Below are 25,831 nucleotides of genomic sequence, written 5' to 3'. Positions count from 1 at the left end.
ATGGTATCTTCTCCATAACAACATTGTTTTGTGATTTAGTACTCTGGTTTTGTATAGACAGCCCCTTCTCAAAGGCTGAAATGTACCTAACATTGTTACTAGCAGAAAGAACTACTAAGATAACATATGTGAGCACTTCTGGCTCCCACCATGTCCCATCCACTACTGGAATGCTGCACCCGAAAAACTCTTTTAGTCCGCATACAGCCTTTAGGCTTGAAGTGATTATATTACTGTCATGTATGGCTACAGGTGTTTTTTTTAACCTGCTGGTCAGTATCCCACAATGGTTGGCCAGCAGAACCAGATGATGAAGAACCCTTTCAAAATCTCTTATCTAGCAGAACCTTGAAAAGATGACACTTCCATTTGTGGAGAGGGTTGTATGAGTGTAAATGCACAAAGCTAAGTAACACACTGAAGATAGCTGCTCTCAGAGTCCTGAATTATGGAAGGCTAGGTTTTTTTCTATGTGTTGTTTGTCTGCCAGCAGGTAAAAACATTTTCATTCAGGCAAGCGTTTTGGTATGTCAGCCAGTCTGCTGTTGAGGATATTCTGGGAGCTGATGTTGTGTTCAACATGGTAGTTTAAACCAGCATTTCTAAAGCTACCTGATGTGATGCACAGGCAATAATTTGCTCCATCAATATAACAGGGACCTATTTGTGTCCACTGTCTGTCTGTCATTCATTCATTCATTCATTCATTCTTTTCTTCCTGGAACAAGTGTACTGGGGTCCAAAAGTGGTCCATGGACTACCACTTACACAGAACTATTTCAACTCATTTTAAAATGTATTTGTTTTTATATTGTGCTTTTAATTACACATCATTTTTTGGAGATCTTGAGCATCATTTCTGGGATAAAGTTAGATGTTAAAATTAAATAAGTTAAAACAGAGATATTATCACCAGTTGCTTATCCAAAAAGAAGGCTAACAAGATTTAGTCCAGGCATCCTCAAACTGCGACCCTCCAGCTGTTTGGGCCTTCAACTACTAGAATTCCTGACAATTGAACAATCCCTTGGGGCTTCTGAAAGTTGGAAGCCCAAACAGCTGGAGGGCCACAGTTTGAGGATGCCTGGAAGTCTTAGACATTCAGTTTTCAAAAAGTTCCTTCTCCAGGATGCTTATGGGGTCAGGTTTACTCTGCACCATTCTCAAGAAGCATTATATGAAATAGCAGAGAAACAGGCAAGGTGAGAGTCTATTGAGTGATACAGAAAAGGAAACAGACATGTAATTCAGCATGGATTCTTGTCCTGCTTTTCTTGCTTTCAGTTTGCTTGGTTTACACCCATATTTCCTTAGTGATGTGGCAGCAATGTTGATATTCAGGTCTGAATCACTGGGTTTGCTCATAGTTAACTGCAAAACATAGGGAACCTGAAAATTAAATCTTGCAAGAAACTTATAGCAGAAAATATTACCAAGTCTTCCCCCCTCTCTTAGATTCCCATTTATTTTGGAAACCAGTGGTGTTCATTTAAAACTCTTGCAACAAGAGGAAATGGAGCCTACAGTTAGTATTCTTATCTTGGATGCAGGGAGCTTAATCCAGAAAATGGAAATCTTAGCATTTGGATTACACTGCACAAGTCATTTTAAAATTTGGACTAACACACAAAATTTGGACAATATTTGCTACAAAATTTGCTACAATATTAATGAAGTGCTTCCCTGTGTGTGCAAGATAGGAAGCAATCTTCAATGGAACTGTGACTATCTTGAGAGAAATCACCTTCCACTTAAACCTAGGAATAAAGTGGGGGAAACCTTGTTGTGAGTGGAAACCCAACTGCTTATGTAACACATAACTAGGCCCTCAAAAATATATGAGGCAGTCATTTCATGAGTCATAATGAAGGATGTATCACACAGGCGAGTATCCAAGGCGTATATCCCACTGGCCCCTGAATGTATAAGCAAAAGTAAGGATACTTTGATATTTTCAACTTTACCTGGCACAACCCTAAATGGTAAAAAAAAAACCCCTATGGAAATAATAATCCAAAACATCTACAGGATCAAATCAAAGAACATACATCTTGTTCACACTATACAATTATAACATGTTGATATCCCTTTAACTACCATGGCTCCATCCTATAAAATCTTGGGGTCTGTAGTTTGGTGAGGTATTTACTGGTAGTTGTTCTCTGCCAGCAAACTGTAATGTTTCACCAGACTACTAACCTGAAGATTTAATAGGATGGAGCCATGGACATTAAGGTGGAATCATAGAGCTGCAACTATATAGTAAAAATGCATCCTTATCTCTAATTGATACTTGCCTTTTACACTATAGGTTTCTAGGTATAATTACTGCTACATTGCATATCATGCGTTTTTAATGATAGTTATTTCAATATTTGTACAGCACATAGGACTGTTTACTCAGGAAGTAAGTCTCGTTGTGCTCAATGGGGTTTACTTCCTATTAAACATATCTGAGATGTCAGCCTTAGTTGTAAATACCCTTTAGCAGTTTAAGCAGCATATGAATTCCAAATGAAAGAAACCCCAAAACTAGAATAGCTTATTTTGTTCAGCTGTTTTGTAACGTAATTTTATTTTGATGTTGATATCAGTTGCTTTGCAGTTTTAAGACAATGTAATGAAGAAGTCAGTCATGTACTACAGAGACAGCAGTACAACAAAGATGAGTGGAAACACAACAGGGCTCCCAATACAATTTTAGGGCCTCCCACCCTTGTCATTGTACTCCTTTAAGAGACAATGTCAGAAGGCTTCAGAGCTACCAACCTTTATAAGAAGAATGATTAGGAAAGCTTTCCATGCGGAGCACAGACTAATAGAATCATCTTTGTCTGTATCACTTCACAGGTTAGTCCAGGCCTACCTGGGGAATGTTTTTGTTTTTTAATGTGAGGAGTACTTGAAAAATAAGTGGCTTGTAGTGAAGACATCTATCGGTAATGCTATTTTCCATATTCAAATTCTTTTAGGCACAGTCCAATGCTATCATGGAAAGTAAGCTACTGGAACACAGGATGGAGCAGAAGTCCTGCTCCATCAACCAAAGCACATTGAACTACAGATCTCCAAAGTGCAGAACAGAGAGATCCACAGCTCTTGCTCCCCTGCTATGCAAGTGGCAAAAGAGTTTTTCTGGAAGTCTGTGGAGGAAGGTTGTGGATCATAGAATTGTAAGGGACTCCATGGTCCACTGAGTTCAACCCACTGCTGAGTAAAGCACACCTGAGACTGTCGGCCCAACTTTGTTTTAAAAACCTAACAAAGGAGACTCCATCACCTTTCAAGGTAGTCCATTTCATTATTGAATAACTCTTACAAAGTACTTGATGATGTTTATGTGAAATTTCTGTTTTTGAAATATGAATCCCTTGGTTCACACTCTGTCCCAGGGAACAGCAGGAAATAAGCTGGCTTTATTTTCCTGATATTTAAAGATAACTGCTGATTCCACGCTCAATCATCTCTCATCCAAGATAAATATACTCAACTCCCTCAAACATTCCTCATATTGTTTAGTTTCTAGACCTTTTATCACCCTTGTCACCCTCTGGACACATTACAGTCCGTTAATGTCCTTCCTATATATTGGTGCCCAGAACTTGCTACTGTATTTCAGATGAGATCTCATCACTGATTTAGTGATCTACTAATCTTCTGGTATAGTTTAGAACTGTTGGTATAGCTTTGCCCCAACTGGCTGATACCTGGTCAGACAAAGATCCTTCCCCAATTATTCATGCCAACCAGGTGTCACCCATCTCGTCTTCATGATCTGCCTTTTCTTAACCTGAACATTCATCCTAGTAGAAATTCATTTTGGCCCAGATCACAAATCAGAGTGCTGAGGTATGAACTAATATTTCCAGTTTGTTGTCATTTGTAAATTTAATGTGTTTGCATTCTGTTTCTATCACTGAAGATGCTGAATAAAACTAGACTAACAATATAACTTTGTGACACCACTTGTTATACATCTTCAGAATGATGAGGAAACATTTTTTTTTCAGATGTGGGCAAGTGAATCCATGTGTACCAATCCTGTAGATACAGAGTTGTACTGTAAAAGAGAAGACTAACAAGTTAGAATCTTTACAGAAGAAACAGATTGCACTGAACGGTTATATTGTCCATTTGATTTTTTCAGCCTTAAAGCTACCTCTTAATATTCATTTTCAGGTGACATTGGACTATGGCTTATTGTTTATAAGTGACTCCTATAATACATATGTCCAGATGCATTGACTCAAGATTAATGCTAATTTCCTCAAACCTTTTTTCCTTTACTCATATATAACTGTTGCTAGGAAGTCCACCATCCTGTTCAGCTAAAACTGAGCCTGCCAGCAAACCACAGATTAGTTAGTATTGATGTTCATAAGAAGGCTCTTCCTCCTTTTTGGCTTCCTCAGTGTATGTACTCCATGTTAACAACAGGGAATTTAAAGGGATCTAAAAATAGTTCCTTCCTATGAAAAATTCTGACACCACTCTTCTTCAAAGAGATCCCTTCCAGGCTTAAGAACTGAACTTATCTAACTCAAGGCCGTCAGGTCTTTGTTTGGCGCCTTGTGCCACTACTCTCTGACTGGCAAAAGATAGAATTGCCATAATTCCCAAAGACTGAGCAAATGATGTACAGAATTCTTTGTAATGCTATCTTTTTATAACACCTTTAATACTCTGAGCATTAGTCACAAATTGCTAAGATCCTGTTTGCTATGCCTACAGTTATATTCTGTGTCCAGAAAACTTCTTTCTATTTTAATGCTTTGTTAGTCTCTGAGATGTTCAATGGTCTAATCACATCAAAACATCTATTGGATGATTCTGCTGCATTGCACCTAATATAATGCAAAAGTCACCTGGATTAAAGCAACAAGGGACATATATACCCATAGGAGCTTGGAAACATTACTGCTGTCTGAGGGACATCAGATTGTGCATCTGGGTGTTGTGGGAGGGGAGAATCAGGCAGCATTCCAGATGTTGCCTTTTGCAATAGCTAGCATTTGTAACCATTAGATATGCTGGCTAATGCTGGGATGTGCAATCCAACAAATATCTGAAGGGCTGCATTACCTTCACCCCTAAGATAAAGAAGACTGTGTGCATGAGAGAAACAGCACATTTTTTCAGAGCAAGATCTGGAGGATTTAAACTCATTTATTTTCTATGAGTATTGATATTATACCCAGGAGTGATTTTTGAACTAAATAGCATGTAGTTCAGTGTAGAAACATTTAGACTATAAAGCCAACCAGTTCGAATATGAAATGCTTTCATAAAGCAGCCAGGGGAAAGGGGGGGGGGGGGTGCTTCAGTTAGAATGGGAAGCAAGAGATGTGGCATTTCCTCTCTGCAGTTCCATCTCGATAAAAACCGCCCCCAGCAAGGCTGTTATTCTCCCTGGAATAGAAGCTGTCATTGGCACCAATCCTATGTGTAGCTAATTTGGGAATAAATCCCATTGCACCAAATAGTTTTTTAACTGCTACAATGTAGGCCGGCATGCCTCAAAGCAAACAACTTGGTATGCCCAGTAAGGAGAGATTTAACTCTCAGGACTGTTGAAAACACAACAACACTCAGTACTTGAAAAGTTAAATGTCTCTTGGAGTACATCTAAACTTTAGAACCAATGCAGTTTGACACCACATTAACTGCCATGGCTCAATGCTATGGAATTCTGGGAGATGTAGTTTGGAGAGGGGCCAGAATTCTTTGGCAGAGAAAGCTAAAGTTCTTGCAAAGCTATAACTTCCATCAGGCATGTAGCCGGGGGGGGGGGGGGGCTTGAGGGGCTTCAGCCCCCCCCCCCCCCGAAATTCTCATGGTGGTTCGCGAAAAGGCCTTACTGGTGCATTATTTAAACTGTTATGTTTATTCATATCATGATCTGATCACCATACTCAATATATCCCATATGCATGGGGGTATTGGGGTAACGATACAAAAGGTTTGCTAGGCTAGACCTTCTTTCACTCAGACTCAGCCCCCCCCGAAACTCAGCCCCCCGAACCCCCCCCCCCGAAAAAAATTCAGGCCCCCCCGAAACGAAATCCTGGCTACGGGCCTGACTTCCATGATTCCATAACACAGGGTCTTAGCAGTTAAAGTAGGGTCAAACTCCATTAATTCCATAGTAGATACTCCCCTTGAATAAGACAGCCAATATGTGTAAAGAATTTTGATTGACTCCAAGTGTCTTAATTTCCTATTATGTATGTAATTCGATAGAGCTACAAGCTGGGTAGATGCGGGGAATGCCGTGGATGTAGCGTACCTGGATTTCAGTAAGGCCTTCGACAAGGTCCCCCATGACCTTCTGGCAAGGAAACTAGTCCTATGTGGGCTAGGCAAAACTATGGTGAGGTGGATCTGTAATTGGTTAAGTGGACGAACACAGAGAGTGCTCACTAATGCTTCCTCTTCATCTTGGAAAGAAGTGATGAGCGGAGTGCCGCAGGGTTCCGTCCTGGGCCCGGTCCTGTTCAACATCTTTATTAATGACTTAGATGAAGGGCTAGAAGTCATGATCATCAAGTTTGCAGACGACACCAAATTGGGAGGGATAGCCAATAGTCCAGAGGACAGGAGCAGGATTCAAAACGATCTTGACAGATTAGAGAGATGGGCCAAAACGAACAAAATGAAGTTCAACAATGACAAATGCAAGATACTCCACTTTGGCAGAAAAAATGAAATGCAAAGATACAGAATGGGTGACGCCTGGCTCGAGAGCAGTATGTGTGAAAAAGATCTTGGAGTCCTCGTGGACAACAAGTTAGACATGAGCCAACAATGTGATGTGGCGGCAAAAAAAGCCAATGGGATTTTGGCCTGCATCAATAGGAGCATAGTGTCTAGATCTAAGGAAGTAATGCTACCCCTCTATTCTGCTTTGGTTAGACCACATCTGGAATATTGTGTCCAATTCTGGGCACCACAATTCAAGAGAGATATTGACAAGCTGGAATGTGTCCAGAGGAGGGCGACTAAAATGATCAAGGGTCTGGAGAACAAGCCCTATGAGGAGCGGCTTGGGGAGCTGGGCATGTTTAGCCAGAAGAAGAGAAGGCTGAGAGGAGATATGATAGCCATGTATAAATATGTGAGAGGAAGCCACAGGGAGGAGGGAGCAAGCTTGTTTTCTGCTTCCTTGGAGACTAGGATGCGGAACAATGGCTTCAAACTACAAGAGAGGAGATTCCATCTGAACATTAGGAAGAACTTCCTGACTGTGAGAGCCATTCAGCAGTGGAACTCTCTGCCCCGGAGTGTGGTGGAGGCTCCTTCTTTGGAAGCTTTTAAGCAGAGGCTGGATGGCCATTTGTCAGGGGTGATTTGAATGCAATATTCCTGCTTCTTGGCAGGGGGTTGGACTGGATGGCCCATGAGGTCTCTTCCAACTCTTTGACTCTATGATTCTATGTATGTATGTATTTCTATCCTGCTTTTGTCCCAGGTTGGGACTCAAAGTAGCGAACAACATATAAAAAGCAAAAACATAACATACAATAAAGATAAACAGGAACATAATAAATATAATCATATCTAATAAATTTATAAAAAAAACCCCACATCAATGCAATTAGCATCCTATTCACCTATTCCCACCTTTGAGATGTAAACTGATGTTTTTAAGGATCTTCTCACCTTTTCTTTACTGACACTTTATTTTCTCGTATCTACCAATAGTTAAACGAGTTTACTTCTGAACAGTTATCTATCTTATCTTCACTGGAGTTTTTTAAAAGTAATTTTTATTGAATTTTTAGGGGAAAAGAAAATAGAAAAGAAAAATAAAAAAGAAGAGGGAAAAAAGGGGGGGGGGGTAATAGGGAGTAGGAAAGTTTAATGGGTAGGAAAAAGGAAGAAGCTAACAATGGTTAAAGGGGTATGGAAGTCTCCCTATTAATGGAGATTGGAGTGGAAGGTCTGGGGGAGGGGGGGGGGAAGGAAAGGTAAAAAAAGGGGGGGGGCAAAAAGGAAAAAAAGAAAAAAGAGAGAAAAAAGTTTCTTAAAAAAAAAAAGAAAAAAGGGAAAAAGAAAAACTGTAAAAAATATGTAAAAATAAAAATAAAAATAAAATCTTCTTGTTGACTTCCAAATTCTTTTCCTGTCTGGGAGATTGATCTCTTCACATTTACCTCCCTGTTGTTCCTTTTTGCCGGCAATTGCTGGCAAAATGGCAGAGTGCCTCGTGTGCCCACCCTCTTTTCCTATGACAAGGAGGGAATGGGGCAAGGTGAGTTGGTGCCCTGTCCCTGTCCCCATCAGATCGGGCTACCCAAAATACAACTTCCAGTACCTTGCATTAGTGGCACCACTTCGGGGATCAATGGGGAGGGGCCAAGCCAGTGTCATCTGATGGCGCTCAGCAGGTCCCATCCCAGAAGAGGAGAAAGGGGCCAAGAGCCCCAAGTGTGATAAGGTCCCTAGTTTCTTTCTTTCCCTACTGGTGTCTTTGCTGCTTATTTGCTAGTGATTACACACACACACATGTTCCATCAAGAACAAACAACACTTGATGAAATTCCTTCTTTTTTGCAATTATTGAAAAGACAGCTGCCCTGGCCCTGAATTTTAAACTTGTGTCTTGTGTTTAATCTTTGTTCCATGTATTTTAATATGTATTTTATAGAAATACATTTTAATATGCATTTTTTAAAAATAGAAAAACGTTTTAATAAAATTGCTCTGAATGCAATTTTCCTGCTTCTTGGCAGGGGGTTGGACTGGATGGCCCATGAGGTCTCTTCCAACTCTGTGATTCTATGATTATGATTCTATATGTGAATTTATAAAAGTTTTACAATGTTTATGTGTTTTAATTATGCTGTAACCTGCCACAAGGAGAGGCAGGTAAGAGTTGTTGTTGTTGTTGTTGTTGTTGTTGTTGTTGTTGTTAATTTCACCTGTCAACCCTATCTCCAAATGCATGGCAGGACCAACCCTGCTTAGCTTCCAAATCAGAAAATGTAGGTTGCATTCAGAGTGTTGTGGTGCCATTTCCTGAGTAGACATTATATTGTGAGCTATTCAGGTTGTAATGAATTTAGGGATGGCTTAATCATGAGTGTGCAATTAAGACCAATTTCTTTTTTCTTTTCTTTTTTTTACAGAATTGTTCCTGCTGAAAACTGAGGACTGGGGAACAGGTTTTTCCAATTGATTGACATTTTAGATTTCCTTTTGGTACATTTGCTGACTGCACCAATGACCCTGCGCCCACCTGGTTCCCTTAAATTGTGGACTGCAACTTCAATTATCAGCCAGCATGGACAATGATGGGAGTTATAGCTAACACATAAGAAGACTATATTATAGCAAAGACTATGCTGGATGGGGACTACAGAATTTGCAATCTAACATTACAAGATGGAAGGAAATTGTATAAATTCATTCTAAGCAGTTTGACAGGCAATATCAGCCTTCCCCTCTTTTAACCCAGTGCAATTTTTCCAGTTCCAGCCCTTTCTTTCTTGATATCTTGAATTTTTCTACAGAGGAAAAGACTGTCCAGGGAGCTGTGGTAAGCAGTGATGTAGGTCAGAGATCATCTGACTATCCTGGGTGAGAAATATTACCCAGAGAACAAAATATTATAGAAAAAATCTCATATGTCTTTATGGGAGCCTAGAGATGTGAAGCTTGTTACAGTTTTGGCTATCTAAAGCAATCCTTTGTAGCAGGAAGCTCTGCCTACTGCATTTTTTGTTTGTTATTGGTGGAGAGGCACCTCATTTAGTTCATATTTATACAGGTTATGGTTGATGGGAAAAACACTCAGAAGGACTGTTTTTGCTGAGTGAAAGAACCATTACTGCCTCCTATTTTGCAAAGTACTATGCGGTGTATAAAGTGATTATCAAGGAAATAACTTCATCTGCAACAGAGAAGAAATGGCCATAAAATAGTTTCCTACCTTAGGAAGGTTGAAATGACAGACAAGTTTTATTTGCTTCCTGTCGGTTTGGCTGAACCTGTTCTTTCTGTGCACAATAATTCTGTCAAAAGATAAAGAGCTGCAATCACCACCCTCCCCCAAATTATCTCTGGCACTGAACCACCAACATTGATGAGATTCCTTAAGTATCAAAATATGGAATACAAGCCTCACAAACCCGTGAAAATAAAGTAAGTCCATTTTAGGTTCTTCCCTGTCCACGCTTCATTCAACAGTGTCATAATTACACAAGCAGAGACAGAACAATGGAGACAGTTTAGTGAAACACAATAATATTTCAAGTCTAAAAACTATGAACTGGACTTGAGATATTTGCCCAAACACAACCAGTCCTGTCTTCAAAATCTTGAACTATGTTAATTTAGAGCAGTAGTTCCCAACCTCTGCTCCTACAGTTGTTTTGGACTTCAGCTCCCAGAAATCTCAGCCAATTTGCCAGCTGTTAGGAATGGTGGGAGCTGAAGTCCAAAATCCTGGAGGACCAAACACTGAGAATCACTGATCTAAAAGGACTGATAATTAAGGCAGCAATACTTACATTGATCAAAGCCATAATCCAGAAGGCATAGGATACCCGTGTCACCACCAGTCCTTTGGTAGGCAGGTCATAACTGGACAGGTTCCCAGGATGATGGGGGACCAGAGACTTCCGGATGTGAGGGAGGTTGTCATTGCCAGTTGCAGTGCCATTCGCCAAGATACAATTGGTGTCTGACAAAAATGGGTCAGCTATCAGTGGGCTCAGCAGAGCACCGAAACCCACAAAGAAATGAAGGACCTACAAAATGGAAAGGGAAACCAGGAATTACTTTCAACATAATGATTCCAGGCATCTCTGCTGACAAATATGTCCAGATAAATGTCACCAGATTCCCATCCATACATATTTATATGAAGTGAGCACCATGGGTTTGCACCTTCAATTGTAGCTTGGAATTGCTGGATTCTGATCTAGCAGCTTTCCTAATCAAACCTCTTCCATAAGTACTGCAATGTGATAAGAAACCTAGTAGTCTCCTAGAATGCAACTTTGAAGTCCTTTTTAGATACTGATTTATAATATTACTATGTGACAAAAATGATCATAGCAAAAATAGCATAGTAAAAAAGTAGCAACATTAAAAACAAATAAAACTGTATCAAACCAATATTACAATGTGTTGTGTTATTCACACTGCATCCCTATACAGGTTTTTATTTTTATAGCAAATAATTAAACATAATGAAATAGTTCCATTAACCCTCATTAGTCAGATTCATATGGTGCAAACAATTCTGGAGGGATATGCTATGTGATAGAAGGAAACTACAATACTATCTCCACAGGACAGGACATGTGCACAGGTTAGGATCCTGTGATATTGCACTGCACTATTCTTATGAAAGCAATGCTGCCTTTTCTTAATTGTTGTAGTTTGTCTCTTTGTCATCCTTAGTCCAAATAGGACTCCTAAGATTACAAATGAAGGGCTAACTTTGGAACAGGAAAAGTGTTGTACATATATGCTCCAGGGCTTACTGTGACACAACTGCCCAGATATAAAATATGAAGAATTCCACAAAATAGGGTGATAAAATAAAAGCAGGAGAATGAGGCAGGAGAAGAGGGTTGACAAATGCACTTATTGTGATGTTACCGGCAAATGTATATTTTGTCTAGGTTATAGAGCCCAATTTAGTCATTCTTCTGCCAAGCATCTATTCTGACTTTAGGAACATCAAGAAAGGGTTCAGTGAAACAAGAAAAAAACCTTTAAACTATAACCTGGGGAAGCTGGAAAATTTGGGTCTAAGTTCAGAACCAAGTATGTATGTTGGCTAGCTACCAAGTCCAGCCAAAGTTTGTAGTACTATGGCAAGGAGTCAAAACAGCAAAAGATCCAAGGGTCCAAAAAAGGAAGCCAGGTTCCCACAGCTCTTTGTCTCACCTGCAAGAAGACAGCTGAATCCTTCTGATAAATCTTCACCAACTGCATATTTGAGAGTGTATCGATGCACCCCATGGCCAGCCCCGCCATAGCCATGACCACTGCGAGGACCACCACATTGTGGCAGATGGGGATGATGGCAAAAACCACCGAGATAGCAAGCGATGATGCAAAGAGGGCAAGCAGAGAATGAGCCAACCTGGAACAAAGGGAAGAGGAAAAAGAGAAAGATGTACTCTTGTATTTGTTGTCATTGATAATGTTTACATCTCACCTACTAACTATAGTTTTTGAGACAGGTTAGAGGGAGGGAGGGAGGGAGGGAGGGAGAAACTACCCTTAATAGCAAAATAAGCTTAAATGCTAAACCAAAAAAAGGGGACAACACATTGAAAATTATAAATAGCAGCAGTATTGCTTAAGGATCCATAAAAACCGAGATAAACAATAAGATATCAGCACTGTACCTAAAAATAATCAAAGTAAACACAAGATTACTTGATTAAAAAACCGATGAAGAATATGTTGCTTTCCATATTTGATGCTATTGTGTGTGTCTTCCATTGTTTCCAATCCAGCGGGTTTCATAGTTGAACAGGGATTTGAATCCTGATCTCCAGAGTAGTCCAATGTTCAAGCCACTAGATGCTGGATCTTGTCCAGCTACAATTCAAACGAGCCCTGACCAGCACAACCAATGTGAGGGATGATGGGAAAGTGAAGCCTCTCCACATCAGGATGACCATGTATTCTTCATCCATGAAATAATGTGTGGGACTTTGACATTAAATTGTGAGCCACTATTACATAAAATGATCTATCATCTTAATTGTAGTTTAATTGGGCTAAAACTTCTGGAAGTCAAAATGGGTTTCCAACAAAGATGTTTTAAAAATGAGATTGTTTAAATATTGTTTGAACCAGTCAAAGAAAACTCCAAGCCCTGACTTTTGAGGAAGGTTTCTTATAGATCAGGCCCATCATTCTGAATTATTTTTGGAGACAAAGAAGCAGACCTTAAGGTAGACCCCCTCTCCTCCCATTTCAACCCATCAGTATTCTAGCATCAAGCTGTTCAGAACACAATGTAGTTTTTTAATGGTCTTCACAGGCAGCACTTCATATTGTACATTACAGTGAATCAGAATATTACCAAGGTATGAATCACCATTTTGCAGAAAGACTCACAGCAGGAACATTGGCAAATTAATGGTGGTTTGTTCCATGACTGCCTCTCAGGACTGGATCTATTAAAATTGAAGCTCCCAAGTCTTCTAAGTGGTGGAGCCCAATCCATCACACTGTACCCCAAGACCCTGGTATTTTATATCACTAGTTAACAGAACCACTATCTTTTATGAGACAGAATACAAGCTTTACTGGCACCCAATTGTGCTGATTTCTGATTCTAGACAACTTGTTCAATATGTCTCACCGCCTTCTGTGGATTTAATAAAAAGGAGAAATACTGCTGACACTATTCTCCAAATCCCCAAATCATCTTGCCCGGCATTTTCAATTGATGTTAAACAACAATGATGGTGCTTTGGAAAAGATCCATACAATGGGCAGAGCAATAATCTGCCAACACCACCTGGAAATGATCCATCAATTAGGAGTGAAACCAGTAGAGCACATTGTCTCCCATTCTCACTACCAGCAGCTGGCCCAGTAGGATACCACCAACAATGTTACTTTTTAAATTGTCCAAGATTCCAAAGACAACTAACAGGCCCACACATTTCCCCAATGAAGGTCAGCCAACAGTGTCAAAAGACCCTCCAACTTCAATACTAGATTGGTAGCCAGATGGAAATTGGTCTAAATAAGAGAGTATCACCCACAAATACTTGAGTAGCTTTTAACAGGTTTTGAGTACTCAAATAATTTTCCCTAAATGCAGATTTTTACAACTGAGCAGCAGCGGCCAAAGGAAAGATCTACACGAAAAACATTTCAAACTCTGAAAAAGATCAGGGATGAGAGCCATCAGGTTTATTTATTTGTCGTGTCAGGGCAACCAGTCAATTATATTACATTTCTAACAGAACGAAGCAAACAAACAGACAAAATACAGAATTTGTGAGTATGGTAGTTGATTAAATGTCCTTTGACCATATCTGGCCACTTGGAGTGCTTCTGGTGTTGCTGCAAGAAGGTCCTCCGTTGTGCATGTGGCAGGGCTCAGGTTGCATTGCAGCAGGTGGTCAGTGGTTTGCTCCTCTCCACACTCGCATGTCGTTTCTGTGGTGAGAGAATCAGCTGTCTATGAAAACGTTGCCCAGGGGATGCCCGGATGTCTTGCAATCTTGCGAGGAGGCTTCTCTCATGTCCCCCAGCCATCAGGTGTACAAACATATGTTTTATCCCAGTGAAATTTTAAATTTAAAGTATTTTTAAATACAATATTTTTTACCAAAAAAATTGTTTGAAACATATAGCTAGCCCTCCACATTTGCTGGTGATTAGGGGTGCAGTATCCCCGAGAAAGAGGAAGAACCATACATTCTACTACACTGATTCCCACAAATATCATGTTCTTGTATGTACAACTCTTGAAGCAAATCATTTCCAAGATGATTGATTTTATCTGCCCTGTAGTTGGAACATCTTCAAGAAGCTACTGTTCTTTCACTTGCATGTCTCAAGGTTTTTAAAGGCCTTAAACATTATTCTTACCACAGACTAGGGATGTTTATGCTTCTAAACTAGGAGATGGTACACCAAGGTTTTCTGCGAAAGCCACAAATAACTGAGCAGCCTCTGTAATTTCATAGTATCTTTGTGATCCTGCTGCTTGGCCAGACTTCTGCATTTCCTGCACATTTAGATCAATAGTACCCAAAGTGGCTTTGATGATATACTTTATGTGCCTAATTTATTGTGGACAGAGTAGGTAGCAAGCTTTGTGATCGTACGAACCACTTTGGAAAGAAATATCATCCAATTCCACCAGTTGGTCTGTTGTGTGTAGAGATGTGAATAATATTTTTAGTTTTTAAGATATTGAGTAGGTCATAATAAATTCATTTCCCAATTGTAATTTTTTAACCTTATGGACCACCATGACTATATTTCATGTTATACATACAACTCTTTCTCTCTCTTTCTCTCTCTCTCTCTCACACACATACATGCACACTGTGTAGCAATTTGCCATGAACTGCAAAGGAAATACAGATTTTTGGATAGATATATCTTCTCCCTGGATAAAAGTTGAAAAAACCTGTTTCTCTGGTTTACAGCAGCCAAAACAAGATTTGAGAAGCCTGACTGGTCAGCATTTATGTCATTCACAAAACCAGTGGATGGCCTCACCTTCTGAGAACTTCCTCCCCCCCCCCCCACACCTGAAAAATGCCAAAAAGGGGAAAAAGAGAATATAGTAGAAAGGTCCTAAGTCACCTTTTATAGTTACATCTAAGGGTAACCTAAAATATAACATATCATAATTAGGAAATGTAGGAGTCCTCTCTAGAAGCGTTTGTAGGTCCTCCAGGCAATTGAATGGTATACTTCCATGAAATGTTACCATGGATTCACCATTGAGGACCTAAGAAATTTCTAGAGGGTATACCTTTCTAGGAAAATTCTAGGTTCTCCAAAGTGACAGCATGGTGACTACCAGAAGAAGTTGTACATTTTAATAGGATTCATTATTGCACACAGTAAGTTCAGGAACATCTCTACCACAGATACAGATAATCACACTGCATATTCAAGATATGAGTCTAGGTTTAAACATATTCAACATGTTCAGCTCTACATGGAATGTTGCCCAATAAACTAGTCAGATAAGTATTTCTCTGACTTTCCTTGCAGCCAGAAAATGCACAATCACTACACCAGCTCCAACTGTGCTCAAGGGATGCAGGGTCTGATGGATGCTCATTTCTGGCATCAGTGATGTAGATCTCCTATCAGAGAAGAGACCTTCCTTTGCTAGTGGAAACCTCTCTGCTGTAACAATTAAAATCTCTTGCCAATATAAAATATTCTTGCCAATATACTGCTACCAATGCTTCAACTGTGGTGAAAAGAAAAAGGGGTGTCCTGGAGAATGCCTCCCATCAGGAAAAATTACACCAACCTTGAAACTGTCTTGATGAATGGTCCAGTGCTGCCCCCCACTCCCACTCGTGTACCTTGGTCAGCATGAGCCTGATTGAACATAGGCATGGCTTCCCTGCTGTGAACTCTCCCTAACTGACTGCCACAGGATTAGTCTAAGTTTTGACTTTGTTTTTTGTCATTTATATAGATACAAATTACTAGTCTATTTCTTTTGGTTAAAAGAAAGTTGGTTTTCAAGATACAGTAGCAAGGTATCTCAAATTATGTACTTAGAACACTTGGATTCTAAAAAACTACAATGAAAAAAAGAAATCATCAGGACATTTTGTTTTGGATGTCATCATAACCAGAATCAGTAAGGTATGTAGGATACTGAAATGCCTCCTTTTCTTTTCTCCTTGTCTAAACACCTTCTTCACAGCCTTAAGGACTTGTAACTTATGATACAAAGTGACAAAAGATTTCTTAGTCCACTTTTCTACATTTGGTAGCATACATATGTAGTGCAAATACTGCAACTGTACAATGCAAATATGGAAGTCTCACAGCACAGTTGGTCCTTCACTTTTGTGGGTTTAACTTTTATGGATTTGATTAATATGGTTTCTTTCAGAATCTTTAGGCCCTCCTATGTCACTCTATGGTCAACCTCCAATGAAAACTGTCCACAGTCTCGCCCTGAGGATCTAGATTATTAGAAATGTGTTCTCTCAAATAAAAAAAGCTTTTTATTTGCAGTTATCAAAATTTCATGGAGGTCCTATGCCCTTAATTACAGCAAATGTGAAGGATGGACTGTCTATCGTATGACAGATTATTTTATTAACTTCACAGCAACTATGTGAAGTTGACTACTTTGTCTCTGAATGATATGCAGTAATTGAGAAGGATTTCCCAGTTGTTGAATAGTACCAGGAACAACAAAGAGATACTTTAAATTATAGTGCTAAAATTAAATAAAGCTTTGATTGCTTTTTTATGTGATTATGTGCAAAAGAATTGTGAGCTCTGTTCAGTTCGTATCTCATAACAAATTTCTACTCTTAGAGTTCTGTAACTAAAAGTGCACTTCTTTGGTGCAAGCTGAACTTGGTGATCTAGTAATGCTAAGAACAACCTAAATCCCACAAGTATTCATTTTGTCCACATCCAAACTACATCTCACTCATGATGAACTAAAAGTGGAACAACAGAACCTCAATCAAGGTATTAACCTACCCATGCCTGTCTACATATCTATGCAAGCTCCATGCATTGCCAAACTGGAAGCTGAATATCAACCCAAGTCCAGCATTCTTCCTCATCAACCTCATTGGTTCTCCCTTGCTTCTCATCTACAGGACTAGAAAAGAGACATCTACAATACTATACTATACAGATTGTCCACTGAACCAGCATAGGAGAAGCTCAAGTTCAAACTTCTGCTCAGTCATGAAACCTTTCTGGTGAAAGATAGTTGCTGTGTGCCTTCACGTTATTTAAGATTACAGTGACCAAAAGATAAACTCATCACAGGCTTTTCTTGGCAAAGCAAGGCATACATGATTTAATTAAATCAATGAAAAAAATGCTTTGCCTTCCTTTGAGATAATGTGACCTGTCCAAGGTCACATTATCCAACCCAGTGGGTGTCCATATCCAAGTGCAGATTTAAATCCTGGTCTCAGCTCAGAATCTGTTCACAACTTACCATTTGAAGGAGCGGCTCAGGGTACAGCCTGGAATTCAGTGCCACTTTTCTTTATTTGAGTCTGTATGTCAGGGGCTCAACATTTCAGACTTTAAGACATCTGTGTGCAAACTTGCAAATCCACTAAGCATACTCCCATACCTAAGCATAATGGAATGGGGAAATTTAAATCCTCCCTCTCTGTCTCATGAGATTTGGGGATCATGGGGAGTGAAGGAAGTGAATATCTCTTCCATTACCCAGCTGTCTTCACTGAATGTATTGCTCCTTATCTCCTTTGACCTCACAACACCAGGTTCGATCCCCATCCTAGGACACTGCCAAAATACAGCCAGGACAGAGTCCGCCAGAACTCATCACATGAAACAGGGCTACTTCCAGAAGGGCTTTGTCCCAGCTCCATCTCAGCAGTGTATTCAAAGGATGCCCTGAGAACATGGGGGACTACCCATGTTCTCATTCAAGAAGCCAGGGACAGTGCAGGATGAAGCCAGGGGCAGATGGGAAGGGGTGATGTGGGGCACTGCCCAATGGTTTCCCTTGCTCATGGATTCCCCTGCTGTCCACCAGCTTATAGACCTCCGTCTGATGAGGTCCCTTCTCAATGATACTGGTTCAACCTGATTGAGACTTCCCACTTTCCCACCATACAGGCTACCATCCCAAGATCACCAGAACAATGGGCAGCAGAACAGTTAGGCAGGCAAGTGACTACCAACTTCACATAACATCTCTGGAGGAATGCAGAGCTGTATACAATCTACAGATTGTATTCCCAACTATGCATCCACCTAAACCAGAACCACAGAATGACAGCTCTTTTCAGACTCCTCAATTAGGGCTGTCCAACCACGGAAAAATTTGTTTCTAAATTCGATTCGTTTTTAGGGGTTTTTTGCGTTTCGTTATTTAAAAGAATTCCGAATTTTTTCTTTTAAAAAGTTTGATATTTACGAAATTTCGGAAATTACGAAACAATTTCGAAACAATAACAAATCGATTCGTTAATGGCGGACGTGATTGCGCAATACGCTAAAAAACCCTCCAAATGGGACAGGGGGAACTTCTGAAGCTTCCCTCTCCCTCTGTTGTTGACTGTTGGTGTGATATTTTTTTTCCTTATCACTGATAAAACAAACAACGACTATAAAACTTGCACCAGACATACGGAAATAATAACGAAATAATAACGAAACAATTTTGAAACAATTACAAAACAATTTCAAAACAATTACGAAACGAATTGGAAAAATTTGTTTCATTTTTTAGTTGCTCCTGAATGGTTCAATATCACTTCGTTATATATATAAAAAAAGAATTAATAACGAATTACGAAATTAACGAACGAAACTGCCCAGCCCTATCCTCAATAGATGCAGTTCTGGAAAGGCAGCTTCTCTACAGAACATGCCAAACTGCCATGACCACAGTTCCTTCTACTGCCCACTTTTAAAAGCCAAAGTCTTTCCCTGCCTCTCTCTCCTCCACCCAGTTAGAGAAATCCTAAATTAGCCATTCCCAACCAGATGCTCTTTTGATATTTTGGAATACAGCTCCCATCATCCCCAACCATGCAGACAGGTATATGAGTGGCAGCCCAGCATAACTAGGGAAAACTGAGACTGAGAATGCTGGAGAGAACAGACTTGGAAAAGGATGCCCTTCATCAGTTTGTGGGGTTTTAACCACCAGCTGAAGAACAAATGTTTAAAGGGGGGTTGGACACAAGGTAGATCAGGTTCTATCAGTAAATCTCAAATTGATTTTAAACAGATGCATAAACACTTCTGGCTCCTACCTGTTTAGTAATGGTAACAATAATAGCAACAACATGACTCCTCCCTATAAATTATACAGGCGCTCAAAACAAATTTCTAGGATCAGAAAGTGAACCTAAGGTGAACCTATCATGGGACTTTCTTGGTAAGATTTGTTCAGAAACGGTTTGCCCTTGTCATTCCCTGAAGCTGAGAATCTCATGCTTGTAGATAAAAACAAATGAGATCTGAGAAACCTGATTTTTTTCCCTACCCCACAATTTAATGGACTCAATTTTTTCCATATGCTGTTCTTTCCCAGAATGGCCCAGCTAAAGAGGTGCATGATAGGAAACAGAGTCACTTGACAATTTACTGCCCTGCAATTATCCTGAACTTCCAACCATTGTGAGTTAAGATCAGGGCCAGTCCTGTTCCCAAGTATCCCCGGCTCCAGTTTCCTACAGGAGTAATGGTCTCAAATGAATAACATCCTGCATCTTCTAAACTTCACATGCAGCTATTACTACTTATTGAAAAACCTGTCACTGCCAGTAATTCTTTGAAGCATTTCCATGCAATTAGATTACTGACAGGACAGGAAGTTCCTTTCTTATCCAGCCAGATATAATCAGAAGAGAACAAGAATGATAAAAATGAAAATTTGAAAAACAGGACCAGTGTTGACAATTCCAGTTTGTTGCAAGAGTACCACAATGCTCAGTTATGACCAAGGAGCTAGTCAGCTCACTCTCCTAAAGAGAGCAGAGCTCAAATTGCATAGCAGCTTTTGGAAGGTGCTCAAGACTGGAGAACAACAGCTAACCAGTGTGTGAATCTGGGATAAGGCTGACACCAGCAGAATCCATGTCCCCAAGAATGATATTTATATGGTCACAGGGGTATGTTGCCTTATTACAAAGGAGTGGGAAGAAGTCTGCTTATCATGGTGAGAACCAAAAAAATAGAGCGAGGTGCAGATAGGGTCCAAGTTGGATTGGTTGCCCTTAAAACTTCAGTCTATCCTTGTAACAGTAAGACATAAGAGATGAACATGTGTCCAGCTTAGCCCTCTAAATATCCCTGGACTAATGTGACTATCATAGGATAACAAGCAACATAAATGCACAAAGAGAGAAAAGTGGTCAACTCAATCTTCCCAAAAGTTGAATGCTATCGATGTGCAACCAACCGAGTCTTACACAAAATGCCCTTAAGCATGAAGGTCGATCAAGTTTAAATAAGCCTATGCTTAATGCATAATACTGACACTGCTTGAAAAACAATTGCCAAATGCTAGTGATGTGTCAGCAACAGGCCCAAGAACAACACCTTTGGGACACAAAAAGAGCACCCCAGGGAATAAAGATACAGATGCTAGCAACCGACACACAGAAGAAGGGAACTGTGCCAAGGCTGGAACTTTATGCATGCTCCATAGAATTAACAAAAAGCTCATCTATCCTTGTTTGGCATAAGAACACGCTAAGGAGTTAAACATTAATTGCTTTCTGTGGCCTCTTTAGACCAATATAAAAGTCTGTGTTGCTTACAAGAGACTGTTTGAAGCAGGAGAGAAGAAAAAAAAAACAACTTTTGTTATATAATTACAGTAATTATGGAAATACTTTCTTACGCACTTCCAGCAACCATTACAATCACTTGTTCTATGCACCACTGAACAGCTTCTGCGAGTCTAGTCATAAGGACCACTACATCATGCTGGCTCACAAGACAACACAGGGCTTGGAGTGTCAAATGTGTTCTAGGAATTTAGGAAGTATCTGTATTAGCTGCTTAAAATAAACCACTGTAGGCATTGGGATCATGAACAACCCTATTGTATCCTGTAGAACACATATGCATCCTTTCGGCCTAAGAGATGCTCAGTGGAAGATCACATGTTTTGTATGCAGGAGGTAATAAGAGCTTGAGTCTAGTTCATCTCCAAGGAGAGTAGACATCCACCATCACCACACATGTTAAAACATGAAGGGCTACTGTGTAAACCAAGACTGAGTCGCCTGCTATATTCAATAATAGGTCCCCTCCTGAACTGACACTCCCATTATCCCTTATCAGTGGTAGGCTAGCTAGGACTGACAGAAGTTGCCATACAATAACTTCTGGAAGGTTTAATAATTTCCACCTCATATATAAATGGTGTAGAAATAGCATCTGTTCAAAGATTTTGCAATTGGTACATTGTAAATATTAAGCTACAGTTATAAAAGCGTCCATAAGTTAGTTAATGCTCCTGAGCACTACCAGAATAAATGAAGTGGGAAACTGGCTCACATACTGATGGTTGACAACAAGTGGCAAGTCAGGTCAGACAACAGAAGTACCACTGGGAAGCATCACTTTAATACAATTCAGACACTATAGGTTAGTGATGATAGAAAAGAACTGCCTCTACTTTCTACTGATCACTTAGTGGTTTAAGAATAATTCCCTGATGCCACATGTATGGGAATCTGCTATGCTGGGTAGAATATGGGCATGGTTTCTTACTTACGTTTCCCACTGCTTTGAAATCTGGTCATAGGGTGAACTGCATTGTAGAATTAATGTGGTTTAACACAATTTTAACTCTAATGGTTCAATGCTATGGTATAATAAGGAGTTGCAGTTTTACAGGTCTGTAGCCTTCTTTGCCAAAGAGTGCTGGTGTCTCACCAATCTACAAATTTTAACTCTAATGGTTTAATGCTATGGTATAATAAGGAGTTGCAGTTTTACAGGTCTGTAGCCTTTTTTGCCAAAGAGTGCTGGTGTCTCACCATGGCCATGGCAGTTCCAAGTGGTGACAGGTGCACTAATTCTATCATGTAAATGCACCCTAAGACGCAACTATTCACGAATAAGGACTTTTCTTCACTCGCACCACTAAATGAACCCACAGGTTATGCAAAGATGACTGTTGTTGCCTCAGACAATACTATCACAGCAGCTTGCATTGTGGAATTTTTAATACCAAGAGCATCATACTGTGTTCAAACACAGGCACTTGAGACAAACAACTGTAAAGGTATATTGGATCAGTGCCCTGTTTGTAAGAGGCACCCAACTGGCCTTTGGGAAACTGAACATTAGACTAGTGGGGCTTTTTAAACTCCTGCAGCATTTCAAATCCTGCAGAGGCTTGTTGTTTTTGACATTCAAGACCAACTCTGCGCAGAACTTTTCAGTTTTCAAGAACCAATTAAAATCTTAAACATTTTTAAAAACCTTTGAAAAAACATACTTTGGAATTCAGGAAAGAGAGAGAAACTAAATTCAGCAACTGCTGTAGTTCTAAATGGATCCAACAGTTCATTTTTCAGTGTGAAAAGAGGCTTCATCAGTTGGAGAAAGAATGAGGCAATGTTTAAATGGAAGCCTAGAGTGTGAAATAAGAAGAGGTTGAAGCTACAGGCAAACTTCCCCCCCTCCCAAGAATAGCACAGCTGTGATGGAAAAATTTAAGAATAGCACAGCTGGAATGGAAACAGGGAGGTTGCTGGTGGAGGGGTGTCAAAACGAGGGTATTGTCTACTCAGAATAAGAATGCTGCCCCTCCTTTTGAAATTTTCTTTCATTCTCCAAGTTTCTACCATTCTGGGATTAAAATATCAGAAATCATTCACAGAGGAGAACATTAAGAGGATATACAATAGCCATGTTTAAATGTGTGAAAGGATGTCACATTGAGGAGACATTCCACCAAGAATTTCATGAGAGTAAGACCTGATGTCAATAGAATGTGATATCTTTGTGTGTGATAAAGTATCCTTCTCTGGGAGATGGATGGCCATCTGATGTTGCATTTCTGCACGTCAGGGGTTTGGACTGGATGGCCCATATGGTCTCTTTCAACTCTAGAATTCTATGATTCTATACCTAAAATTGCTGGATACACATTCCTATTCCCCTTCCAACATTGCTTGCCTTCTTCCTATGGCTGACTAAGGACTTTATCACCACCACCCCACTCCCCATCCCTAGTGCTGATTCTCCAGCAGGAGTGTGGGGTGACTCCGTCACCACATGCCGCTCCAGTGCTGCAATGCTTTCCCCATCACATGGGGAAATATGGCCAGAATAGAACCTTCCCATACTGACAAGGAAGAAGTTGAGAGACATTGTGTAATGGGCTGTGTGCCCATCTGTCCTTCAACTGGCTGGCAAGCATCCTAGGATGCTTAAATTGGTAAGTGTGATGAGGTCTTAAATTATATTTCTAAATGCTCAAATGAAATTTTAAATCTCTGCATGACTAAAATTTTCAAAATTGAAGGAAATGTCATGGGGAGGGCAGCATTTTTATTGGGGACCAATGTTCTATGTGGAAAAAAGACATGGGAGAGCAGTGCGTCTGTGTCTGCATGTCTAAGCAACTAATATGAAGAAAATATTGTTTGTTGTGAGTTTTCAAAACTGATAGTTGAATTGCACTTTAACCTTTGTATGATTTAAGTAATATGATCTTTTACCTATATTTGTTTTAAATTTGCAAGCCACCTTGAGTTCCAAGATAAGGAAAACCTTGGAGAATAAGTACATAAATATTCTTTTCAGGGAGGGATAACTTCAGTGAAAGTAACAGTGGTTGTCTTTACATTTTCAGAGCAAAAGGAGAGAAACAATTAAGAATTGCCATACATCAAGGGAACCACTGAAAATAGTTATTTCTCTCACCCTGGACATTCCACAGATATATAAACCCAATTTTCCTAGTTTCCAACAGACCTCACAACCTCTGAGGATACTTGCCATAGATGTAGGCAAAATGTCAGGAGAGAATACTTATAGAACATGGCCATATAGCCTGAAAAACCTACAACAACCCATTAAGAATTGTATCATCATCAGCAGCAACATTATCATCTTATCCATCTCTATCCATGAAAATAGATTTCAGCATTTGCAGCAACTCAATTCCAAACACATTTGAAGACACTGTAATGTTAATAATCTTGGAAACACATACTTGGGAAATATTGCACAAATGAGTTCCTTATTGTTTTTTCCAATAGTCAAGTCAGCCTCTGAGCCATTTAGTGGACAGCCGCCAATGGGAAGATGAATATCAGCAATCAGTTTTTGTGCATGATAAAAATAATCAAACCACACAAACCCCTAAACAACTTAACAGAACAATAAAGACTGACAATACAGAAAACAACATCACTAGCACTTACTGACACCTGGAAGGAAATTGTATTATCTATGCAGCCCTACATTATGATGCAATTTCAATACAGGAATGCACTTAAAGTATTAGATGTTAAATCTAGTGACCAGGATGGGGTTGAACTTGTTAGCTGACATCTCTGTCTTTCAACCTGAGAGGCACTGTTTTAGTTAACAACATGAAGGGCAAATAATCAGACAAATAGACAGGCAAGGAGTATTTTACCAAGTATCGTAACAGCTTGTTGTGTCTCAAGACAATAGGGTGAAATTGCACCCTTCTTTCAACCCAGCTTTTAGAATGTCATGGGGTTTAGATCACATTCTCTCACACTCTTTTCAGATTGTGCCTCTTCCAAAAAAAGTTTGAATAGTGAATTCCTGATGAGTTAAAAACAAAGAGGTCAATAAAATGATGGAACCTTTTATGATCATTTAAATATCACATGAACCACAAGCCAGAATTTCTGTGATTTTTTCAGCAATGCTTTGTAAATATACTTGGGGTCTGTAACTGTTATTTTAAAGATGTGTCTTCCAGCAATATATTTGCAGATGAGAGTTAGTGCAGTTTTGGGGTTGTTCCAATCCCCATGGGTGCTTGTTAACTGAGTAGACTCTCAGTTAACCAGCACCCATGGGGATTGGAAGATGCCAAATACATTTAGTTTCTGACTGGTTGAGAGTTACTTTTGACCTAAATAACACTATACTCCATACTATACCATATCATAAATTCTGTATTGACTTGATATTAATATGGAAATACAGTAATTAAAAGCAAACCAACACAAAAAACAAATTTGACTTAATGTAACAGTTTTAAGTAAAGGTAAAAGTGTCCCCCGACACTTTTGGGGGTGTTGCTCATCTCCATTTCTAAGACAAAGAAATGGTGTTGTCCGTAGACACCTCCAAGGTCATGTGGCCAGCATGACTGCATGTCATGCCGTTATCTTCTCTCAGAAGCAGTCCCTATGGCATGTTTGCATGTTTTTGAACTGCTAGATTGGCAGAAGCTGGGGCTAACAGCAGGAGCTCATCCTGCTCTCCAGATTTGAATGACCAACCTTTTGGTCAGCAAGTTCAGCAGCTCAGTGGTTCAACCCTCAGTGCCACCAAGAGGCCCTGGTAACAGTTTTACTGTATTATAAAAACAGCTTTCTAAATGCAGTACATTATTTTAGTAAAATTGCAGTTGATAAACGTTTTCTGGTTGCTTGAGAGTTCTGCT

General features: G+C 39.7%; 1 protein-coding gene across 1 annotated transcript in view; it reads right to left on the bottom strand.

Moving 5' to 3' along the window:
• Positions 1-25,831, bottom strand: part of MFSD4A (major facilitator superfamily domain containing 4A) — a 62,234-nt gene that overhangs the window by 23,868 nt on the left and 12,535 nt on the right. Inside the window, exons 2-3 of the mRNA XM_060772904.2 lie at positions 11,902-12,100; positions 10,512-10,751 (exon numbers count right to left, since the gene is read on the bottom strand). Of these exons, the coding sequence (XP_060628887.1) occupies positions 10,512-10,751; positions 11,902-12,100 (439 nt within the window). The remainder of the gene's footprint in view (positions 1-10,511; positions 10,752-11,901; positions 12,101-25,831) is intronic.

This window comes from Anolis sagrei, chromosome 4 (assembly GCF_037176765.1).
Source record: "Anolis sagrei isolate rAnoSag1 chromosome 4, rAnoSag1.mat, whole genome shotgun sequence".
NCBI lineage: Eukaryota > Metazoa > Chordata > Lepidosauria > Squamata > Dactyloidae > Anolis > Anolis sagrei.
Note: the sequence above shows the minus strand (reverse complement) of the source record. Positions and strands in the feature narration are given on the sequence as shown.